The sequence below is a fragment of the Microcaecilia unicolor genome, chromosome 9 (genome assembly GCF_901765095.1).
Source record: "Microcaecilia unicolor chromosome 9, aMicUni1.1, whole genome shotgun sequence".
NCBI classification, from domain to species: domain Eukaryota; kingdom Metazoa; phylum Chordata; class Amphibia; order Gymnophiona; family Siphonopidae; genus Microcaecilia; species Microcaecilia unicolor.
In genome coordinates, this window is record NC_044039.1 from 218,619,874 (window position 1) to 218,640,037 (window position 20,164).

The 20,164-nt window shown below is 46.6% G+C and overlaps 1 protein-coding gene across 1 annotated transcript in view; it reads left to right on the plus strand.

Annotated features, from left to right (window-relative positions):
• The window catches only part of CEP128 (centrosomal protein 128), a 524,271-nt gene that overhangs the window by 498,743 nt on the left and 5,364 nt on the right, over positions 1 to 20,164 (plus strand). The window contains exons 22-23 of the mRNA XM_030215382.1: positions 2,655 to 2,768; positions 12,951 to 13,059. Of these exons, the coding sequence (XP_030071242.1) occupies positions 2,655 to 2,768; positions 12,951 to 13,059 (223 nt within the window). The remainder of the gene's footprint in view (positions 1 to 2,654; positions 2,769 to 12,950; positions 13,060 to 20,164) is intronic.

Sequence of the window (20,164 nt, forward strand, 5' to 3'; positions counted from 1 at the left end):
ATGTGTCACTATGTAAGTTCACGGTGTGGCCCCCTAGTCTTTATACTTTTTGAAAGCGTAAACAATTGATTCAACATTTACCCATCCCACTCCATTTAGTATTTTCTAGACATTACTCATTTCTCCTCTCAGCCATTTTTTCTCCAAACTGAAGAGCCCTAACCTCTTTAACCTTTCTTCATCCCCCTTTATCATAGTAACATAGTAGATGACGGCAGAAAAAGACCTGCATCGTCCATCCAGTCTGCCCAACAAGATAAACTCATGTGTATACCTTACCTTGATTTGTACCTGCCTTTTTCAGGGCACAGACCGTACAAGTCTGCCCAGCAGTATTTCTCGCCTCCCAACCACCAGTCCCACCTCCCATCACCGGCTCTGGCACAGACCGTATAAGTCTGCCCAGCACTATCCCCGCCTCCCAACCACCAGTCCCGCCTCCCATCACCGCTCTGGCACAGACCGTATAAGTCTGCCCAGCACTATCCCCGCCTCCCAACCACCAGTCCCGCCTCCCATCACCGCTCTGGCACAGACCGTATAAGTCTGCCCAGCACTATCCCCGCCTCCCAACCACCAGTCCCGCCTCCCATCACCGCTCTGGCACAGACCGTATAAGTCTGCCCAGCACCATCCCCGCCTCCCAACCACCAGTCCCGCCTCCCATCACCGGCTCTGGCACAGACCGTATAAGTCTGCCCTCCCCTATCCTCGCCTCCCAACCACCAACCTCTCTTCCCCCACCTGCTCCGCCATCCAATTTCAGCTAAGCTACTGAGGATCCATTCCTACTGCACAGGATGCATCATTTTTGTCGCCCTTGCCTTACCTTTTCCAGTTCCACCATATGTTTTTTGGGAGGCGGTGACCAAAATTGCACACAGTACTGAAGACGCGTGCAGCCTCGGCATGTTAGCGATATGGAGGCACTTCCGGTTACGTTCCCAACCTAAACCTCCGTTCACAGGACAAATCCCTCCTCTCAGTACCCTTCTCCACCACCGCCAACTCCAGGCTCCGCTCATTCTGCCTCGCCTCACCCTATGCTTGGAACAACCTTCCTGAGCCCTTACGCCAAGCCCCCTCCCTGCCCGTCTTCAAGTCTTTGCTTAAAGCCCACCTCTTCAGTGCTGCGTTCGGCACCTAACTCTTACCGTTCAGTGAATCCAGACTGCCCCAATTTGACGGCCCCTTTCGGACTGACTGTTCACTTGTCTTTTAGATTGTAAGCTCATTGAGCAGGGACTGTCCCTCTATGTTAAATTGTACAGCGCTGCATAACCTTAGTAGCGCTTTAGAAATGTTAAATAGTAGTAGTAGTAGTAGTAGTGGTTTGGCTGAGTCTGAGCCCAAGCGTATGTATCGGAAGAGCAGATATCCCTCAACCACTTTGGCTGGCTTCTAAGATTCACGTGAAAGTATTTGTGTGACAAATGCTTAAAGTTGTGCAGCACAAACAAAATTTCTTTGACAGATTCAACCAGCAGGGAAAGGAGATTAGCAAAGATAGGGGCAAACAAAAGTCAGTTCCTATCTGGCCACTTAGTTTTATGGGCCCTGGTTCAGAATATGGTTGATTGCCCATATAACTGCCGACTCCTCTCTGATTCACTAATGGACTGGTCCAGCACTGACCACATAGTGCAACGGTGGTCAGAGGAGATATTCAGTAGCACTGTGCAGCAGTGGCATATCAAGGGTGGGGGCGGTCCGCCCCGGGTGCCCGCTGCTGGAGGGTGCAGAGAGCAGCCGCGCGCCTGTCGGCTCCGCTGGTTCCCTGCTCCCTATGCCCCAGAACAGGTTACTTCCTGTTCCGGGGCAGAGGGAGCAGGGAGCCGACAGGCGTGCGGCTGCTCTCTGCACCCTCCAGCAGCCAAGAATGCACCCCGGGGAGGGGGGGGGGCTTGATGCGCCGGGGAGGGGGGTGTCATTGCGCCGGGGGGGGGTGTCTTGCTGCACCCTGGGGGACGGACACCGCTGCACCCGGGGGGGGGGGGGGGGTGCGCAGTGGCGATCCGCCCCGGGTGGCAGCCAACCTAGGATTTCTGCTGCTGTGCAGTTAACTGCTGCTGAATATCTGGGAACAGCCCGCTGAGTGGGTTTAGATGGGCAGGACTTTATTTTTGTCTGTTAGATTGTAAGCTCTTTGAGCAGGGACTGTCTTTTCATGTATGGTGTACAGCGCTGCGTATGCCTTGTAGTGCTATAGAAGTGATCAGTAGTAGTAGTAGTAGTCTCTTGTAACCAGAGCTAATGTTGTGATGTCATAATGCCTCAGGCCACCAATAAGAGCCAACCTCATCAGTGATGTCACAATGGCTTGATTGTCCTATACTTGGCTCACTTTTATTACATAGCTCTTTGAGCAGGGACTGTCTTTTTTGTGTATGGTGTACAGCGCTACATACGCCTTGTAGCGCTATAGAAATGCTAAATAGTAGTAGTAGTAGTAGAGCACAGGAAAAATGTTCTGAGGAGTCGCCTTCTCCCTCTCAGCTACAGTTATGTAAGTCTTCCTGTTCTTTAACCCTGACAACCCGACATGAAATTGTCTTCTTTGAGTAACTGTGATGTAACCATTTGTTTTATGGGGTTAATCTCATGGCGTTCACTCTTCCTTCTTAACCTCTGAGCCTTTTCCTCTTTGTTTTCAGGAGACTCAGCGTCAGAGGGAGATGCTGGAGGAGAGGTATGCCAAATACAGAGAAATAGTGGGCTCCCTGCAGCAACAGCTGGAAGACTCCAAGCGCCGCATCGAGGAATACCGAGTAATGCTTCCCTCCCCCCTCATCGCACACACGCTGAGTGGGTGCTGGGTGCTGGATAGACAGGCTCTAGAGAAATCCAGAAAGTAGGGAGCCAGCACTTCAGTGGGGAATTCTTTAGAACAGAATAATACACTTTTCTGTCACTTACGCTATGAATGAGGCAACTTTGAAAGGTGGCCACATGTGCAAAGTCCCTGGGGATTAGGAATTGGTTATTGGACAGAAAACATAGGGTAGGGTTAAATGGCCATTTTTCTCAGTGGAGGAGGGTGAATAGTAGAGTGCCACAAGGATCTGTACTGGGACCGTTGCTATTTAACATATTTATAAATGATCTGGAAATTGGAACAACTAAACCATGGATTGAGCCTTAATCCTTAAACCCTAATGGTCCAGATGTTACATAGCACCTAGAGAGGGTGTGTAGGTGGTTTGAAGGTCTACAGCTCCAGAGATCATCACCTAAAACAACCTTGAGTAATCAAATCGTCTCTGATGACATCAGGATAACCTTTGGCCTGGGCAAATGTCCCAAAGCAGTTTTCCTTAAAGGAAAGCTGAGAAGAATTGAAAACATTTCTCTGACTGAAGATTGTGTCATAAAGAAACTTGGTTAATAAATAGAAAGCAAATATCTCAGTCCTCGGGGCACACCCAGCCACTCTTCATCACTCCCTGCTTGCCTTCTCCTACCACCTTGGTCACTTCCTGCCCTCCCTCCACTTGTCGTGCTTCACCAGTTTTCTTTCACTCCTTTCTCTCCTCTTTTCTCCCATTGTGTTTGTCTTTTTCTCCTTACTTTTGTCTTCACTGCCTGTGTATCTCCCATCCGCGACACTTTCCACTCGTTCCACCGTTACTAGGATTTATTTCTTTTTCTTTATTTTCAAAATTTCTATTCCGCACTGTCTTTACAATTCTAGGTGGATTAGAAATCAACGTACACAATTTAACAGTATAAAACAAAAACATACAAACTAATTAAAATAAAACCAACAATAAAAATAAATCAACATCCCACATAAGCTGTCCTGATATCATTACAGTTTGAAAATATCGTAAAGTTTCTTTGTGTAAATCAAACATTCATTCTGGAGGCCTGACTGAACAAAAAGGATTTTAATTTAACTTTGAATTCCTTCAGATTTTTGTCCTTACATATACTCAGATATAGAAAAGGCAGTTCTAATAATCTAGGTGCCCACCATGTAAATGTCTACAATACTAGCACTTAGGTGTGTTAAGCAAGGCCACCGAGAAACTAGGCTGGGCCCAGGGCAAGGGCGCCCTGCCTCCGCCCCCCTGCCGCTGCTGCCCCCCGTCGATCCCCCTGTTGCTCCCCCCGCCGCTGCAATCCCCAGTCTCACCTGCCTGCCTCCACAGCTCCGGGCCCCCTGCATTCAAAGCAGCTGTCACGGATCGCCTCTCTTCCGGCCTTCCCTCCCTGTGTCCCGCCCTCATATGATGTAACTTCCGGTTTCCGTGAGGGCGGGACACAGGGAAGGAAGACCGGAAGGGAGGCGATCTGTGACTGCCGCTTCGAATGCAGGGGGCCTGGAGCCGAGGAGGCAGACAGGTGAGACTGGGGACTGCAGCGCTGGCAGGCTGACCCCGGCGCCGGGCCCCCCTTGGAGGCCTGGGCTCGGGGAATTTTGTCCCCCCTGCCCCCCCCTCTCGGCGGCCCTGGCGTTAAGTGTACACGTACCCGTGAAAGTGCCTAAGCACTATTCTGTAATGGTGCATCTAGCTTACATACACTGTACCCTCTGATCTGAACGGGAGTCCTCCACTATAGTCCTGCCAGTGGGTGGCACTGTTTCACCATCACATTTTCAGTAGTGAGGGTCAGGCAAGCTCTGTAAGACTCCAGCAAACCTGCTTGTCCCTAGTGATGGAAAACATAATATTGAAGCACCAACGCACACTGACAGCAATGCAGTTGGAGGACTCATGCTCATCTTAGAGGGAACAGTGCAGTTATATAGTGTGTAAATGCAAGAGACGTATACATGGACGGGGCTCATAGTTCTTGCATAATGTGCAGAATACTGTAAGCTAAACAAGTCACTGCCACTCGCTTGTTTAGTGTTTCCAAAAATACTAGGACTAGGGGGCATGTGATGAAGCTACAAAGTAGTAAATTTAAAACAAATTGGAGGTTATCAATAGAAATCAAACAAAATAAAACATGAAAAAGAAGATAAGATGATACCTTTTTTATTGGGCATAACTTAATACATTTCTTGATTAGCTTTCGAAGGTTGCCCTTCTTCGTCAGATCGGAAATAAGCAAATGCTAATCAAGAAATGTATTAAGTTATGTCCAATAAAAAAGGTATCATCTTATTTTCTTTTCCATGTTTTATTTTGTTTGATTTCTATTGATAACCTTTAAGAGTGGACTAACACGGCTACCACACCTCTAAACAAATTGGAGGAAATTTATCTTCACTCAACGTGTAATTAAACTCTGGAATTCATTGCCAGAGAATGTAGTAAAAGCAGTTAGCTTAGCGGGGTTTAAAAAAGGTTTGAATGGCTTCCTAAAGCCATTACCCAAAGAAACAAAGAAAAACGCAAGCGAAATAACTAACTACAGACCAGTAGCATCTATTCCACTAATAACCAAAATAACCGAAGGGATGGTAACCAAACAACTCACAAATTATCTCAACAAGTTCGCAATACTGCTTGATGCCCAATCAGGATTCCGGTCAAATCACAGCACAGAAACAGTACTAATTACCCTAATGACCAAATTCAAACAAATGATTGCTACAGGCACCAACATACTCTTTCTACAATTTGATATGTCAAGTGCCTTTGATATGGTTGACCACGGAATTCTATTACACATACTTGAATATTTCGGCATCGGAGGCAATGTCCTAAACTGGTTCAAGGGATTCCTAACCTTGCGCTTATATCAAGTCACATCAAATTCAACTACGTCTGCTGCATGGACACCTGAATGTGGAGTACCGCAGGGATCCCCCCTCTCGCCAACTATTTTCAACCTAATGATGATCCCCTTTGCAAAACGTCTATCAAATCATAACCTTCACCCTTACATATACGCAGATGATGTAACGATATATATTCCCTTCAAACAAGACATTAACGAAATCTCCAACGAAATCAACCAAAGTCTACACATCATGAACACCTGGGCAGATGCATTCCGATTGAAACTGAATGCAGAAAAAACTCAATGCCTCATACTTACCTCCCAATACAACACGAATAAATTTACCACTATTAACACACCTAAACTACAACTGCCAATCTCCGAAACTTTAAAAATCCTTGCAGTCACTATCGACCGCCACCTAACACTTGAGACTCACGCAAACAATACAACCAAAAAGATGTTCTACTCCATGTGGAAACTGAAAAGAATAAGACTATTCTTTCCGAGATCCGTCTTCCCCAGCCTAGTGCAATCACTCGTACTCAGTCATCTGGACTATTGTAACTCATTATACGCAGGTTGCAAAGAACAAATACTGAGGAAACTTCAAACAGCACAGAATACAGCAGCCAGACTCATCTTCGGAAAACCAAAATACGAAAGTGCAAAACCCTTACGTGAGAAACTGCACTGGCTCCCACTCAAGGAACGTATCACCTTTAAAGTATGCACCTTAGTCCACAAAATCATCCACAGTGAAGCCCCGGCATACATGTCTGATTTAATAGACCTGCCACCCAGAAACGCTAAAAGATCATCCCGAACTTTCCTCAATCTCCACTTCCCTAACTGCAAAGGCATAAAATACAAAGTACTGCATGCATCAACCTTCTCTTATATGAGCACGCAACTCTGGAACACACTACCACGCAACCTACTACTACTACTATTTAACATTTCTAGAGCGCTACAAAGTGTACGCAGCGCTGTACAAACACAGAAGAAAGACAGTCCGATCTACGAATTAACCAACTTCCGCAAACGATTGAAGACTTATCTCTTTGAGAAAATTTACTGCAAGGATCAAAACACATGAAGTCCACACACACTAACAGAAATGCATCAATACACCCTCTTCTGAATTCTCTTAGCCCGTATTTTCACCACAGTTAATACTCCACCCACATATAAAATTGTTATACTCTATCTTTTCCCCATTATAACATTCCATTGTTTCTACGCTCCAAATGATGTTTTGACTTGACTTTGTCTTCCCATAACTCCTCATAATGTAACCCATAATCGTACTGTAACACATTGTATTTCCATCATTCACAATGTATTGTAAGCCACACTGAGCCCGCAAATAGGTGAGAAATGTGGGATACAAATGCAATAAAATAAATAAATAAAGTTCATAGACCATTATTAAAATGAACTTGGAGAAAATCACATAAAGTGTATTGTACTTTTTTGGGATCTTGCCAGGTACTTGTGTCCTGGATTGGCCACTGTTAGAAACAGGATGCTGGGCTTGATGGACCTTTGGTCTGTCCCAGTATGGCAATACTTATGATACCATATTATGCTAATATTCTATAACGAAACCTGATCTCCCTTATTGCGAGCACAGAGGGTAATTCTGTAGCTGGCTGCCTATTCTACAAAGTAAAATGTGCACCTATTATTATTATTATTATTTATAGAATACCAGTGTATCCAATCAAATGCATACAGATGTTTTCACTTGTCGGCACTTAGCCAGTGTAATTGCTTGCAACTAGATTCAGGAGATACAGAACACTATAATTTACACATGTAAGCATGCACCCTGCCAACGCTTCACCCATGTGAATGCCTACCTTCAAAGTACACACCGTCTAAGATCGGCGTATACATACAGAATACTGCAGAGCCAGATTATCGTCATTCATGAGCCTAAATCTATACAGCCCTCTATAGAGTTACCCCCCAAAGTGTGAACCGAAAAATATTCAACAGGGATTTCAAAAGCAAATCCACATGAATACTTTGCCTCCCCTGAGTCCACCGTTTTGAAGCATAGATACAAGCGAAGGCAATGTTCAGACTATTTAATATTTCCGTAATACTTCCGGGCATACAGAGCACTTGTACAGGTACATAAAATACATGTTTAGTAATCACTTAAGCGATTAACATGAGAGGATCGGGGTCAGGATCAGGAAGATTTAGGGATTTGGGATTTAAAAGAAATCTCAATGGTGGATCGTTAATCGAGATTTGAAAACAGACAAAGCTGAAGCAAGACGCACCGCTCAAGAAGCCAAGTCCAGGCATATTGTGCCACAAGACAGAAAACACATAGACTGCAATTTACAATGTAGGAAAAAGAGTTGGTTGTCAACGCACATTCATTTGAAAACTTCCCTCCTTAACTCCATGAAAATTAAAAGAGATGGAAACCATGCACTCTGTTTTCTGCTTTTTGTTTCTAAGGTAGTATATTTTATTTTATTAGCAAACAATTCTGCTAACGTAAGAAGTCTGTTACCCAGGGCACAAGCCAGTTGAACTCCGTTCATGTTGTGCCAAGAATGCAATGTTACAGTGTGTTGGAAGACAGCCAACAGTTCCTTTCTGCTTTTGTTTTTCTTTAGGAACTTCTAAACTCTCACTCTTTAATATGAATAAAAATCCCCTGATGTATTTTTTTTATTTGAATTGCATGACATACTTACTGCTTTTTCTGCTCCACGTTATAGCACTAAGTGTAATGTCGGTTTCCCCCACCTCCTTGTGCACCTTGACTCTGCTTCCAGTCTGATCAGTAGCTACAGAAGGTTAGGCCAGTTTCATTTCTTCCTCACATGGCCGGTGCAAGGGTAGTGAGCATCCTGGATGAATCTTCAACCTTACTTCAACACCCCCCTCCCCACTTCCCAATTCAATTCTCTTTCAGGCCCCTTGCTCCATACCCTTCCTCCCCGAGATTTAGATCATTAAACTCAAGAATCACAATCCCAACACCGCCACCCCTCAACAATCCTTGAAAAAAGCTATTTGAAAATTGTCTACTCTCCCAGTGCTCAAACGAATGCGCTGATGGTTGGCTAAGTTAGTGTAGCTTTTTGCTTTGGCTGCTGCTGCTCTTTGCTGCCCTTCAGACGCCGCTGCCACCCAGTCTTGCCCAATGGTTAAACTGGTCCTGGAAGACGCCTTGTTGAGTTCACCTGCCACATATGTGGGCTTCAGGAGGCAAGTTTTAATATTTAGCCAAGACCTTACGCCTTATTTTCACAATTGTATTGCGTTGCATCTTAAAGGTGTAACATGAATGCACTTAGGGGATCTTTTACAAAGATGCAGTAGCGTTTTTAGCGCGCATTAAATGCTAGAGACACCCATAGGAATATATGGGGGTCTCTAACGTTTAGCGCACACTTATTTTTAGCATGTGCTAAAAACGTTAGCACGCCTTTGTAAAAGGACCCCTTAATTTACGCAAAACCTAGGCATGCGGCCATGTGACATGACTGAAGGATACGTATAATCTTGATCTGGGCTCTTCCACATTAATCATTCATTAGTCTTTGTAATGTTCTTCCCTCCCCCTGAATTGCAAGATCTGCGGCCTTCCATCTCAAGTAAGCTGAAATGCTTTTAGAAAGTCCATTCAGCTTTGTGATTCTTTTAACACTGCCAGGCTGGAGTTCCCATCTTTATTTGGGTAACGGATCGTATTTCTTATTATTCTGCTTTTCGGGTTTGGCTTTAGAAGGACAGTTCAGGGCCCTTCGAAAAGCAGTGACGATGACGAGGCCAGTGGCCAGCCTCAGTTCAGGCTCCCTAGAGAAGATTTGCAAGGTTATAACAAAGAGTTCAGTTCACATGCTGGATTTGAGATTTGGCCTAGCAGCACTGCAGGGTCATTTTCCGGGATAAAGTCCTGCTCCATCCTCGTTGGCTTTCAGGAGTGGAGGAGTAGCCTAATGGTTAGTGCAGAGGACTGAGAACCAAGGGAACCAGGATTGATTCCCACTGCAGGACCCTTGTGACCCTGGGCAAAGTACCTGCGCAGAATAAGTAAAATGCTTTGGCTGTACCAGAGAAAGGTGGTGTATCAAATCCATGACCCTTGACCCTTATTGCTTCCACACTTCCAGTTGCATTTTAGTGAAAACAGAGGGCTTTGATTCAGGCAGAACAGCGGTGGATCTTTAGATTAAACACGATAATACCTAACGGTTTAAATGTACATATCGAGCGGAAAGCTTTTCTGTAAAGGGGCATAGAAGGTATGACAAAGAAACAAAGCAAATGGGACGAGGTCCCTTTAAGAGAGACTGAGCGTTCCCGACTGCATATGCCACAACTCAGATAAGTGTAAAAGAACAAAAAACTAAAAATGTGATGATTTAATGAAAAACAATTTATACAGCATATCTTTAAAATTACAAGGAGGTGTTTTAGACTGATGACGACTCTGCACCTTATCCTAAACAGAGTGGTCAATCACTGGCAAAGGAAAGGAAGCAGTCTGCAAACAGAAATAGTGCGAGAGTACGGTGCTGTTTCCTTTGATTCTGCACATTCAGGGCCGGCTTAACCTATGGACCAAGTGAGGCTCTGGCCCAGGGTGCCAAACGCCTGAGCCTGTGATGTCACTGGCCCTGTAGGTTAAGCTGGCCAGAACTTAGCTGGCGGAATTGCGTGTTCAGGAAAAAAAAAAAAAAAAGAACCGGCAACCCCCTTCCTTTCTCTGTCTCAGGCCACCTTCCCCCATCTACCTTTAAAGGCAGTTTTCCCCTCCCAAATACAGACAGTGTTTCACCTAACACTACTCGCTTCAGCCTCGGCATCTTTTTGCTGCTGCGCCCAGCCCCTCCTTTGACATAATTTCCTGTTTTCATAGGGGCTGATGCAGGTAGCATTAGGTGAAACTCTATCGGTATTCAGGAGGGGGAAATTGCCTTTAAAGGTAGGCTGGGTGGAGGATAGCTTGGGGGGAGGTGGTGTGCCACTGGGAGGGCACCATGGTCCCTTGAGCCAGCCTTGTGCACATTATTAAAGAAAGTGAAATTACTTACCTACAGTGGTTGATCTCAGATGATGGAGAATGTACATGGTTAGTGTTCCTGCAGCCTATACTGGAGGTGGTCGTTCTTTAGAGGTGACTGAGGGGGGAGGGGTAGAACCTGGAGGTTTCTAAACCCAACTCTCCTCTCCCCCCCTTTCTCTATTTCTGTGGATGGCACTCTCATTCTCCCTATCTCATCAGCTCGTAACCTTGGGGTCATCTTTGACTCCTCTCTCTCCGTCTCTGCTCACATTCAGCAGATTGCCAAAACCTGTCGTTTCTTTCTCTATAACATCAGCAAAATCCATCCCTTCCTCTCTGAGCACTCTACCAGAACCCTTATCCACCCTCTTATCACCTCTCGCCTAGACTATTGCAACCTGCTTCTCACCGGCCTCCCACTTAGCCATCTCTCTTCAATCAGTCCAAAACTCTGCTGCACGACTCATTTTCCGCCAAAGTCGCTATGCTCACATTAGCCCTCTCCTCAAGTCACTTCACTGGCTCCCTATCCGTTTCCGCATTCAATTCAAACTTCTCTTACTGACCTATAAGTGTATTCACTCTGCTGCTCCTTAGTACCTCTCCACTCTTTTCTCTCCCTACACCCCTCCTCGAACACTCCATTCTGTTGACAAATTTCTCTTGTCTGCCCCCTTCTCCTCTACTGCTAATTCCATACTCCGTTCCTTCCATCTTGCTGCACCACACGCCTGGAATAGACTTCCTGAGCATGTACATCTAGCCCCGTCTTTGGCCGTTTTTAAGTCCAAGCTAAAAGCCCACTTCTTTGACGCTGCTTTTGAGTCCTAACCACTGCTCACTTGCCCTGTACCCTTTTATCCCCACCTGTTTAATTCCCCTGCCTCTTAGTTGTTCTGTCTGTTACCTGTCTTATTTAGATTGTAAGCTCTTTGAGCAGGGACTATCTTTTCGTGTATGATGTACTGTGCTTTGTATGCCTTGTAGCGCTATAAAAGTGATTAGTAGTAGTAGAAGGGAACAGCAGGTGACTGGAGGGAGTGGATGTGAGGAAGGGAAAGGAAAAGAGACCTGGAAGCTGAATAGAGGGGAGCCGGGACAATATAAAGATGAACTCAAGGCTGAGGAACGCAAAAGAGGGAACTAGAGAAATGGCCGATAGCTGGAGAGGAAGGAAGGAATTGGAAGGAGAACTGGAGTCTACAAAGGGTGACTAAATAACATGAAGGGCAAGATGGAGGCTGAAAATGGACAGGTTAAGTGGGTAACCTGGCTGGAACGGTCTGAATGGGTGATTTATGAAAGTGCGGTGGGAGCAGGCTGGAGTGAGACTGGAAAGTTTTCTAGAATGGGACATTGAGGCAATACGGGAAGAGTGATGAGAAGAGGAAATGGAGGCCATGGAGGGGGAGAGATGAAAGTAGATATGTGTTCGGGTTTTTCATTTTGTATCATTTTTGTTTTCTTTTAGAACACAATTATAATGTTTTAAAATAGCACACAAATTGCTAAGTAGAAAATATAACACACTTCCTACACCTCCCCTCCCCCCCCCCCCTTCCTCAATTTACGGGCTATCTCTGGAGTGCTCAGCTTTGGGTTAACAAGCGGCATTTAAAAATAGAGCACTGAATGGGCTGTAGCAAGCGGGAATGACACCTGTCTCCTGCGGACCTCAGTGGTTTGTAATAAGCAAACAGATAGCGATGCTTCACCCTCTCAGTTCTACATCCTCATCTATTTGGCAAATACTACTTTGGGCTGATTTTTTTCAAATGTGGGATCATGTGGTAATTTTTCTCTCTCTTTCTCCTCCTTTGCTTTTTGAAAGCGGCTGGGCTGAACGGAAGTAGAGAAAACTAGGATGAGAGGAGAAGGGTAATTGAAAGATGTGATAAGGCAGTGGAAGAAAAGGGAACAGGGAGATGGTAGGGAAAGACATGGGAAGAGGACCATAGCGAAGCAAGAGAGAAAGTCAGGCAAGGTTAGTTGGGCCAATAGAAGGAGCGGGGTAGGAGAAGGGGATCTTGAGATAAAGTTAAAATAGAAGAGGAAATGAAAACGGCAGAATCAAGACAAGAGAGCCTGAGGAGGAAAGGGGGGACCAGCAGAGCAGATAAAGGTGAATGAGAGAAGAGTTAAAGAAATCCCAGGTTGACTTCTGAAGATAGCCCATCTCTGAGTGAAATGCCGATAAGAATTGACACATATCTACTTTGCTTGCTCAAAGGAAGAGAAGATGGATGCACGTGCCTACAACTCACGACTGATAACCCGTTCCCCCTCCCCGTGGGGCCCCAATAGTTTTCTGTCCAGTTCCTTGCTGTCGGATTTTGGCTGTAAGTATATGAAAAATGACCGAAAACCCCTTTCCAGTGCATGTTACGAACCTTAAAAGTGGTAGTGGACGTAAGCTGCTGGCTGACTTAAAATTCACCACTTCAGAGGTTCCCTAACTAATATTTTCATATGATGCTTTATATATATACTAGTAAAAAAGGCCCGTTTCCGAAACAAATGAAACGGGCACTAGCAAGGTTTTCCTTGGAGTGTGTATTTTTGAGAGAGTGTGTGAGAGAGAGAGAGAGAGAGAGTGAATGTGCGAGTGTGTGTGTGTGACAGAGAGTGAGTGAGTGTGGGTGTGAGTGTGTGTGTGATGTGTGTGGAAGTGCGTATGTGTGACACAGTGAGTGTGAGAGCGTGTGTTTCACACAGATACAGTGATTGGGAGAGAGCGAGTGAGACTGTGTTTGAGTGTCTGTGTGTGAGAGAGAGAGAGACTGTGCGTGAGTGTCTATGAGAGAGAGAGTGTGTATGTGTGAGAATGAGTGTGTGCCAGGATGGTCCCCCCTCCTGCAAGGTGGCCCCTCCCTGTCTCCCTGCCATGTGTAAGTGTATTTGTGAGAGAGTGAGTGTGTGTGAGTGTGTTTGTGAGAGAGTGTGTGTGTGGGAATGAGAGTGAAAATGAGAGTGTGTAGCAGGATGGGCCCCCCTCCCTCAGATGTGGCCCCCTCCCTCTCCTCCTGCCACTTCAGAGGGTTCCCTAACTAATATTTTCATATGATGCTTTATATATATATATGAACACTGTCTTCGACTATAAGTTGTGAAAAGTTATGTTGAATTGATTTTGAAGATTGACTTATTGATCAACAACAGATACTTATACTGGGTATTTTAGCAGATATTATGAACCTTACACATAAGGCAGGAATGGGGTAAGAAACAGAAGCCTGGGTTTCCTGTAACGTAATAATTAGAATCCACTAAAATAGCCAAAGTTCAGGCGTGGAATTACAAATGCGTTAGAATAATACAACAATGAAAATCCACAGCATGAAAATGATATTAAAGGGAGACCATTAGTGAACCATTAATAAATATTCATAAATGCTCATAAATATTCATAAGAAGAAGGGAAAAGCCTCAAAGAGCTCAAAATCCTATAGATTTTCATTGTTGAAGTATTAGAACGAACTTGTAATTCCACGCCCGAACTTTGGCTATTTTAGTGAATTCTAATTACTATTGGATTTTGAAAATGACCCCACAGTTACAGTCACAATCTTGGAAAACTGGACATGGTTTTTCTTCTGAGCATGTCTCTGATATGTTGAAAGGCGTTTCTTTATTACAAATTAATCCAACATCAGATTGGGCAGTTTCATGGACTGCTCTGTCTAACACAATGAAAGGTCTGGGGGCAAGTGGAGAAGAGCAAAAGTCCAGTAATTGCCTATAAAGATAACTGCTTATAAAAATAACTGGTTTCTTTTTGCATCAATATATCAACGATAAGTAAAAAAAATAACAAAATAAGAGTTAAGGCAAAGGAGACTATACGGTCTGTGCCAGAGCTGGTGGTTGGGAGGTGGGGCTAGTGCTGGGCAGACTTATACGGTCTGTGCCAGAGCTGGTGGTTGGGAGGCGGGGATAGGGCTGGCCAGACTTATACGGTCTGTGCACTGAAGAGGACAGTACAAATAAAAAAGTAGCACATAGGAATTTATCTTGTTGGGCAGACTGGATGGACCGTGCAGGTCTTTTTCTGCCGTCATCTACTATGTTACTATGTAAGGCAAAGGAGACAATTTTGAGAAGGTTTTTTAAATCTGGTTAGCTCTGCAAATCTATAGGATTTTGAGCGCTTTGAGGCTTTTTCCTTCTCCTTATGAATATTTATGAGCTTTTATGAATATTTACTAATGGTCTCCCTTTAATATCATTTTCATGCTGTGGATTTTCATTATTGTATTATTCTAACATAATAAACCATAAAATGATGCTTCTGTGTCCTCCTCTGATCACCCATCTCTCCCTGTTCTCACCCCCACCCCACCCCACCTTTCCCTGTGAGACTGTCATTTGAATGCTTTTATGTTTCACTTATATATTTTGATGTCATTTTTTCTCATTTCTGACCTGAAGAAGGTATTGCCTTCGAAACCTAATCAAAAAAGGTATTAAACTGGACCAATAAGAATTGCATCACCTTATCTTCCTTTTTGATTTTGTCTTATTTCTCTTTAGAGTGGACTAACACAGCAACCACCCCATTCCAGGAATATTTTAAAATTTCTATTAATGCTAAAAGAAAATCCGCCTTTTCTTTCAACCCTGTAATGCATAACCCTTTTATATAATGTATTTATTTATTGGGATTTATTAACCACCTTTATGATTCACCCAAGGCAGTGTACAGTAAGTACAGTTTAACATCAAACTTAACAATTTTGTTAACAGATAACAAAAGTAAAAACAGGTATAGACAGAATAAATGAGGAAAACTTAAAAACAGCAAATTGAGACCTAATAATAGGATTACCATGAAACAGGATAAGAAATATCCACATTTAACAGAGATATAATATCATGTAAGCATAATGGTGATGGAGTATCTAATAAGCACACAATTAGAACATTCAAATAACATTGCTATGATACTAATGCTTTTCTACATAGACCTACCAACCAGAAACACAACAGGATCAACACGAACATACCTAAATCTCCACTACCCAAGCTGCAAAGGACTCAAATACAAATCAACCTATGCATCCAGCTTTTCCTACATGAGCACACAACTATGGAACGCATTACCAAATGCCGTGAAAACAACTTATGATCGCCTAAACTTCCGGAATCATTAAAAACTAACCTGTTAAAAAAGGCATACCCTACCGCAGTGGCGTAGCCAGAAGGCAATTTTTGGGTGGGCCAACGGGTTGGATGGGTAGGCACTACAACCCCCTCCCCCCCCCCCCCCCCACATGTCTGTCCAGCACATTTAAAGTTAGGCGCTGCCTCCACTCACCTTCTCCCACCCCCACCGTAGCGCTGCCTCCTCTCCTGCACTTCATGGTCTCCGTCTCCCACCCCCGCGGCAGCGCTTGCAATTTGCTATCGGCGCTGCCTGCCTGACAGCTCGTTCTCTGTGGGTTACATCCCCAGGTTTTGACCCATACTGTTTGATCTTTCGCTACCTGCACACTGCAGAATAGAAATAAATAAGCGCAATGTGTTTATTATAATAATTTCTAGGAAAGCAACACAGTAAAGATATCTGCAAGCAAAGAATCCGCACATAAAACCCAGCTTCTAGGGCAGCTCCCTCCCACCACCCCCAAAAAAGGAAGCTATCACAAGTTTCAGGAACCCCCTTCTGCCCCTCTAAAACACAGCAGAGAAAGTGCTTCCTTGAAACCAACTCCTGACAGGTTTCACCCCTCGCTAGGAAGCCTGATCTGAGCTACGTCTCCCGCCCCGGAGAGATGACCTTCTGCAGTCCTTACCCGATGCTTAGCGTGCTAGTGCCGCTCAGGGTCCAAATAGGTTCTGTCCACTGCGATCCCGTGTCGCTGCCCGGCATGGTGGCAGAGATCAGCAGAGCCTGGAGCAGCTGGGACAGTTGCCTCTCTCTTCGTCAGCCCGGATCACCGTGCCCCGAACTCTTGCTGTTCTTCCAGGGGACCGACGAGCATATTTCCAGGTCAGGCTGGGCAGCTGGTGTCTGGAAGATGATCTCAGGTGTTGTGGGCAGCCACCGAGCCGGGGAGACCCGTGCTGCAGCTCCTACACCGGATCCAGGTTAAGTACAGCCCTAGTATGTGTTGCAACTACGAGATCCAGCAAGGCAAGTTAGTGAAGGCGCAGCCAGACACGGCGCGACAACGTCCTGCTCCAGGACCTTCCCTCTGCCGCGTGCATTCCGTCCTGAGTAAACAGGAAGTTGAATCAACTTAGCAGAGGGAAGGCCCTGGAGCAGGAGGACGTCAGCTTGCAATTTGCTATCGGCGCTGCTGCGAGGGTGGGAGACGGAGAGTGTGAAGTGCAGGAGAGGAGGCAGCGGGGGTGGGAGAAGGTGAGGATGGGCCTGAGACAAAACTGGGTGGGCCTGGGCCCATCCAGGCCCACCCATAGCTACGCCCCTGCCCTACCGACCCAACCTAAATGCTTGTACCCTGCAACACAACGAAACCAAAGCTCGTAATGGACTTATAATAACTCTTCCTCTCTACGATTCCCTAATGTGTCTGTTCCACATGAACCTTATTCTACCACAACATCACTTTGTATTTGTTCATACCGGAGTTGGCGAATGCCTTTCCAGTTCTATGTAAGCCACATTGAGCCTGCAAATAGGTGGGAAAATGTGGGATACAAATGTAACAAATAAATAAATACATTACAGCTTACCATATAGCTGAGGGGCCTAATGAAGATATATCGATGGGGACAAGATGGGTGGTACAGAGTCTTTTGGGATAAATAAATGGATGGCTAAACTAAAGGCAAGTTCCATATCATCAAGCTGATCAATCCATAGACTGGTGGGTTGTGTCCATCTACCAGCAGGTGGAGATAGAGAGCAAACTTTTGCCTCCCTATATGTGGTCATGTGCTGCCGGAAACTCCCCAGTATGTTCTCTATCTCAGCAGGTGGTGGTCACACATCAGCAGCAGCTCTGGCTAGGCCTCCAAGCCTAATTTTTAGGTTTTGTTGAGTGCCTGGGGTTGAGGGCTCTTTTGAGCAAGTGCAAACCTGGTGGTGCCAGGTCCCTCCTTTTCTCCCCCCTCCCGCTGGCTCCGTTAAAAAAAAAAAAAAAAAAAAAAAAATTTTTGAACGGCCTTAAAGGCGTTTATTTCGACGTTTATTTAAGCGTCTATTGCAGCTACTCACTGAGACACCAGGTCGTTACGACTCGGAGCGGACAGCAGGTAATTTTACCTTTTTATAGCGGGCGGGGGTTCCCCGATTCTTCTCCTCGTGGCACATGGCGTCGGAGGGCGAGGGCGCAAAGGGTCGCTCCCCGGGTCGCTCGAGCGCTTCTAGAGGGGATGCGGGGGTCTTCAAGCCGGATTCGCCCTTGGTGGGTGACAGTTTCGCGACCGATGCATGTCCCGGTCCTTCCTCCGGCGTGGTGGTTTTTCCCGCCATAAACGCCCATCCCCCGCTCCTCGCCTCCGCCATCTTGGCCGGCCACGAGGCTCGGACGGCTTCTTCTTGGGCCGCCCTTGAGGTTGGAGACATTAATGCCATGAACGCCCTTAATTTGGGCGACGGCACAGAAGCGGCTAAAGTTAAGAGCCGTTCTTCCCGCGCGGCTCCTTCGCGGAGTTTCGCGCCGGACGCCATTTTGGATGCGCAGCATGTCTCTCCCCCGCTGTTGCGAGCGCCGGTTGAGAGAGCGCCTAGGGCTGTTGCCCAGGCTGCGGAAGTGCACAGTCTGGGGGGTTTCTCCCCCGAGTTTGTTTTGCTGCTGCATCGGGCCTTCCTCATGCACAACGCTGCCCCCGCTCCCTCCTCTGGTAAAGAGGTTGAGGTTCCCAGAGGTAAACGCCCTCGGGTTGATTCCCAGGCCTTGGAGGAATTTGTCTCCTCCGATGTAGATGAGGGCAGCGTGTCTGGGGTCTCCCAACGGTCCTTTGCGGATTCCTTGGAGGAGACGGAACCCCGCTCGGATGGAGCGGATGACCCCTCTGCAGCGCGGCTTTTTCACCCGGAGGATTTGCCCAACCTGTTGTTACAGGCCATGGACACTTTGAAGATATCCTCTCCGGAGGACGTCTTTCCCTCAGCCCCTGTTGGCTCTGCCATTATGCTGGGGACGAAGCGCCCGCCTAGAACCTTCCACGTGCATGATGCCATGCACACCTTAATTTCGGCTCAATGGGATGTCCCAGAAGCGAGCCTTAAAGTGGCTAGGGCTATGTCCCGCCTCTATCCTTTGGCTGTGAGTGAACGTGAGGCCTATCTGTGGCCTACCGTGGATTCTTTAATCACTGCGGTGACTAAGAAAACGGCATTGCCGGTGGAAGGTGGCACGGCCCTAAAGGACGCCCAAGACAGGAGATTGGAGGCGGCCTTAAGGTCGTCCTTTGAGGCGGCTGCTTTAAGTTTGCAGGCCTCAGTTTGCGGCTCCTATGTGGCCAGGGCGTGCCTGACTATGGTGCAGCGGGCTTTCCCCTCGGATCATTCCTTGAGGGATGATTGGCCAGCCCTGGAATCGGGCCTGGCCTATTTGGCAGACTTGCTGTATGATGTCTTGAGAGCCTCAGCTAAAGGCATGGCTCAGGCTGTCTCTGCGCGGCGGTGGCTTTGGCTGAAACATTGGTCTGCTGACCACGCCTCAAAATCCCGCCTGGCTAGATTGCCTTTTAAAGGCAAGCTGCTCTTTGGGGTCGAGCTGGACAAAATCGTGACTGATCTCGGCACGTCTAAGGGCAAGAAGTTACCGGAGGTCAGGGCTCGGGCTAGTGCTCGTCCCGGTACCTCCAGAGGACGGTTTCAGGAAGCCCGTCGGTACCGCCCGGGCAGGTCGGGTGCTTCTGCCCCCTCTTCCTTTAAGAGGAAGTTCTCCCCCAAGCAGCATTCCTTTCGCAGAGACCGCCGTCCCGGAGGTGCTCCCTCCGGTCCTCCCCCAGGGTCTCGTACCCAATGACGGGGTATTGGTCCACGCCCCAGTGCAGATTGGAGGACGGCTGTCCTCGTTTCTGGGCGAGTGGACCACAATAACTTCAGACGCTTGGGTGCTGGAAGTCATCAGAGACGGCTACAAGCTAGAGTTCTGCCGACCCTTAAGAGACGGGTTTGTACTCTCTCCCTGCAAGTCTCCGGTCAAAGCTGTGGCAGTGCAGCAGACTTTGGACAATCTGATCCGCCTGGGTGCGGTCGTTCCGGTGCCAGGAAGTCAGCTTGGCAAGGGGCGTTACTCCATTTACTTTGTGGTACCAAAGAAAGGAGGTTCTGTCCGGCCTATCCTCGACCTCAAAGGGGTCAATCGGGCCTTGAAAGTGCGGCACTTTCGCATGGAGACTCTCCGCTCTGTTATAGCGGCAGTGAAGGCAGGGGAGTACCTGGCATCCTTGGACATCAAGGAAGCGTACCTGCATATTCCCATCTGGCCTCCTCATCAACGCTTTCTGCGTTTTGCAGTCCTGGGC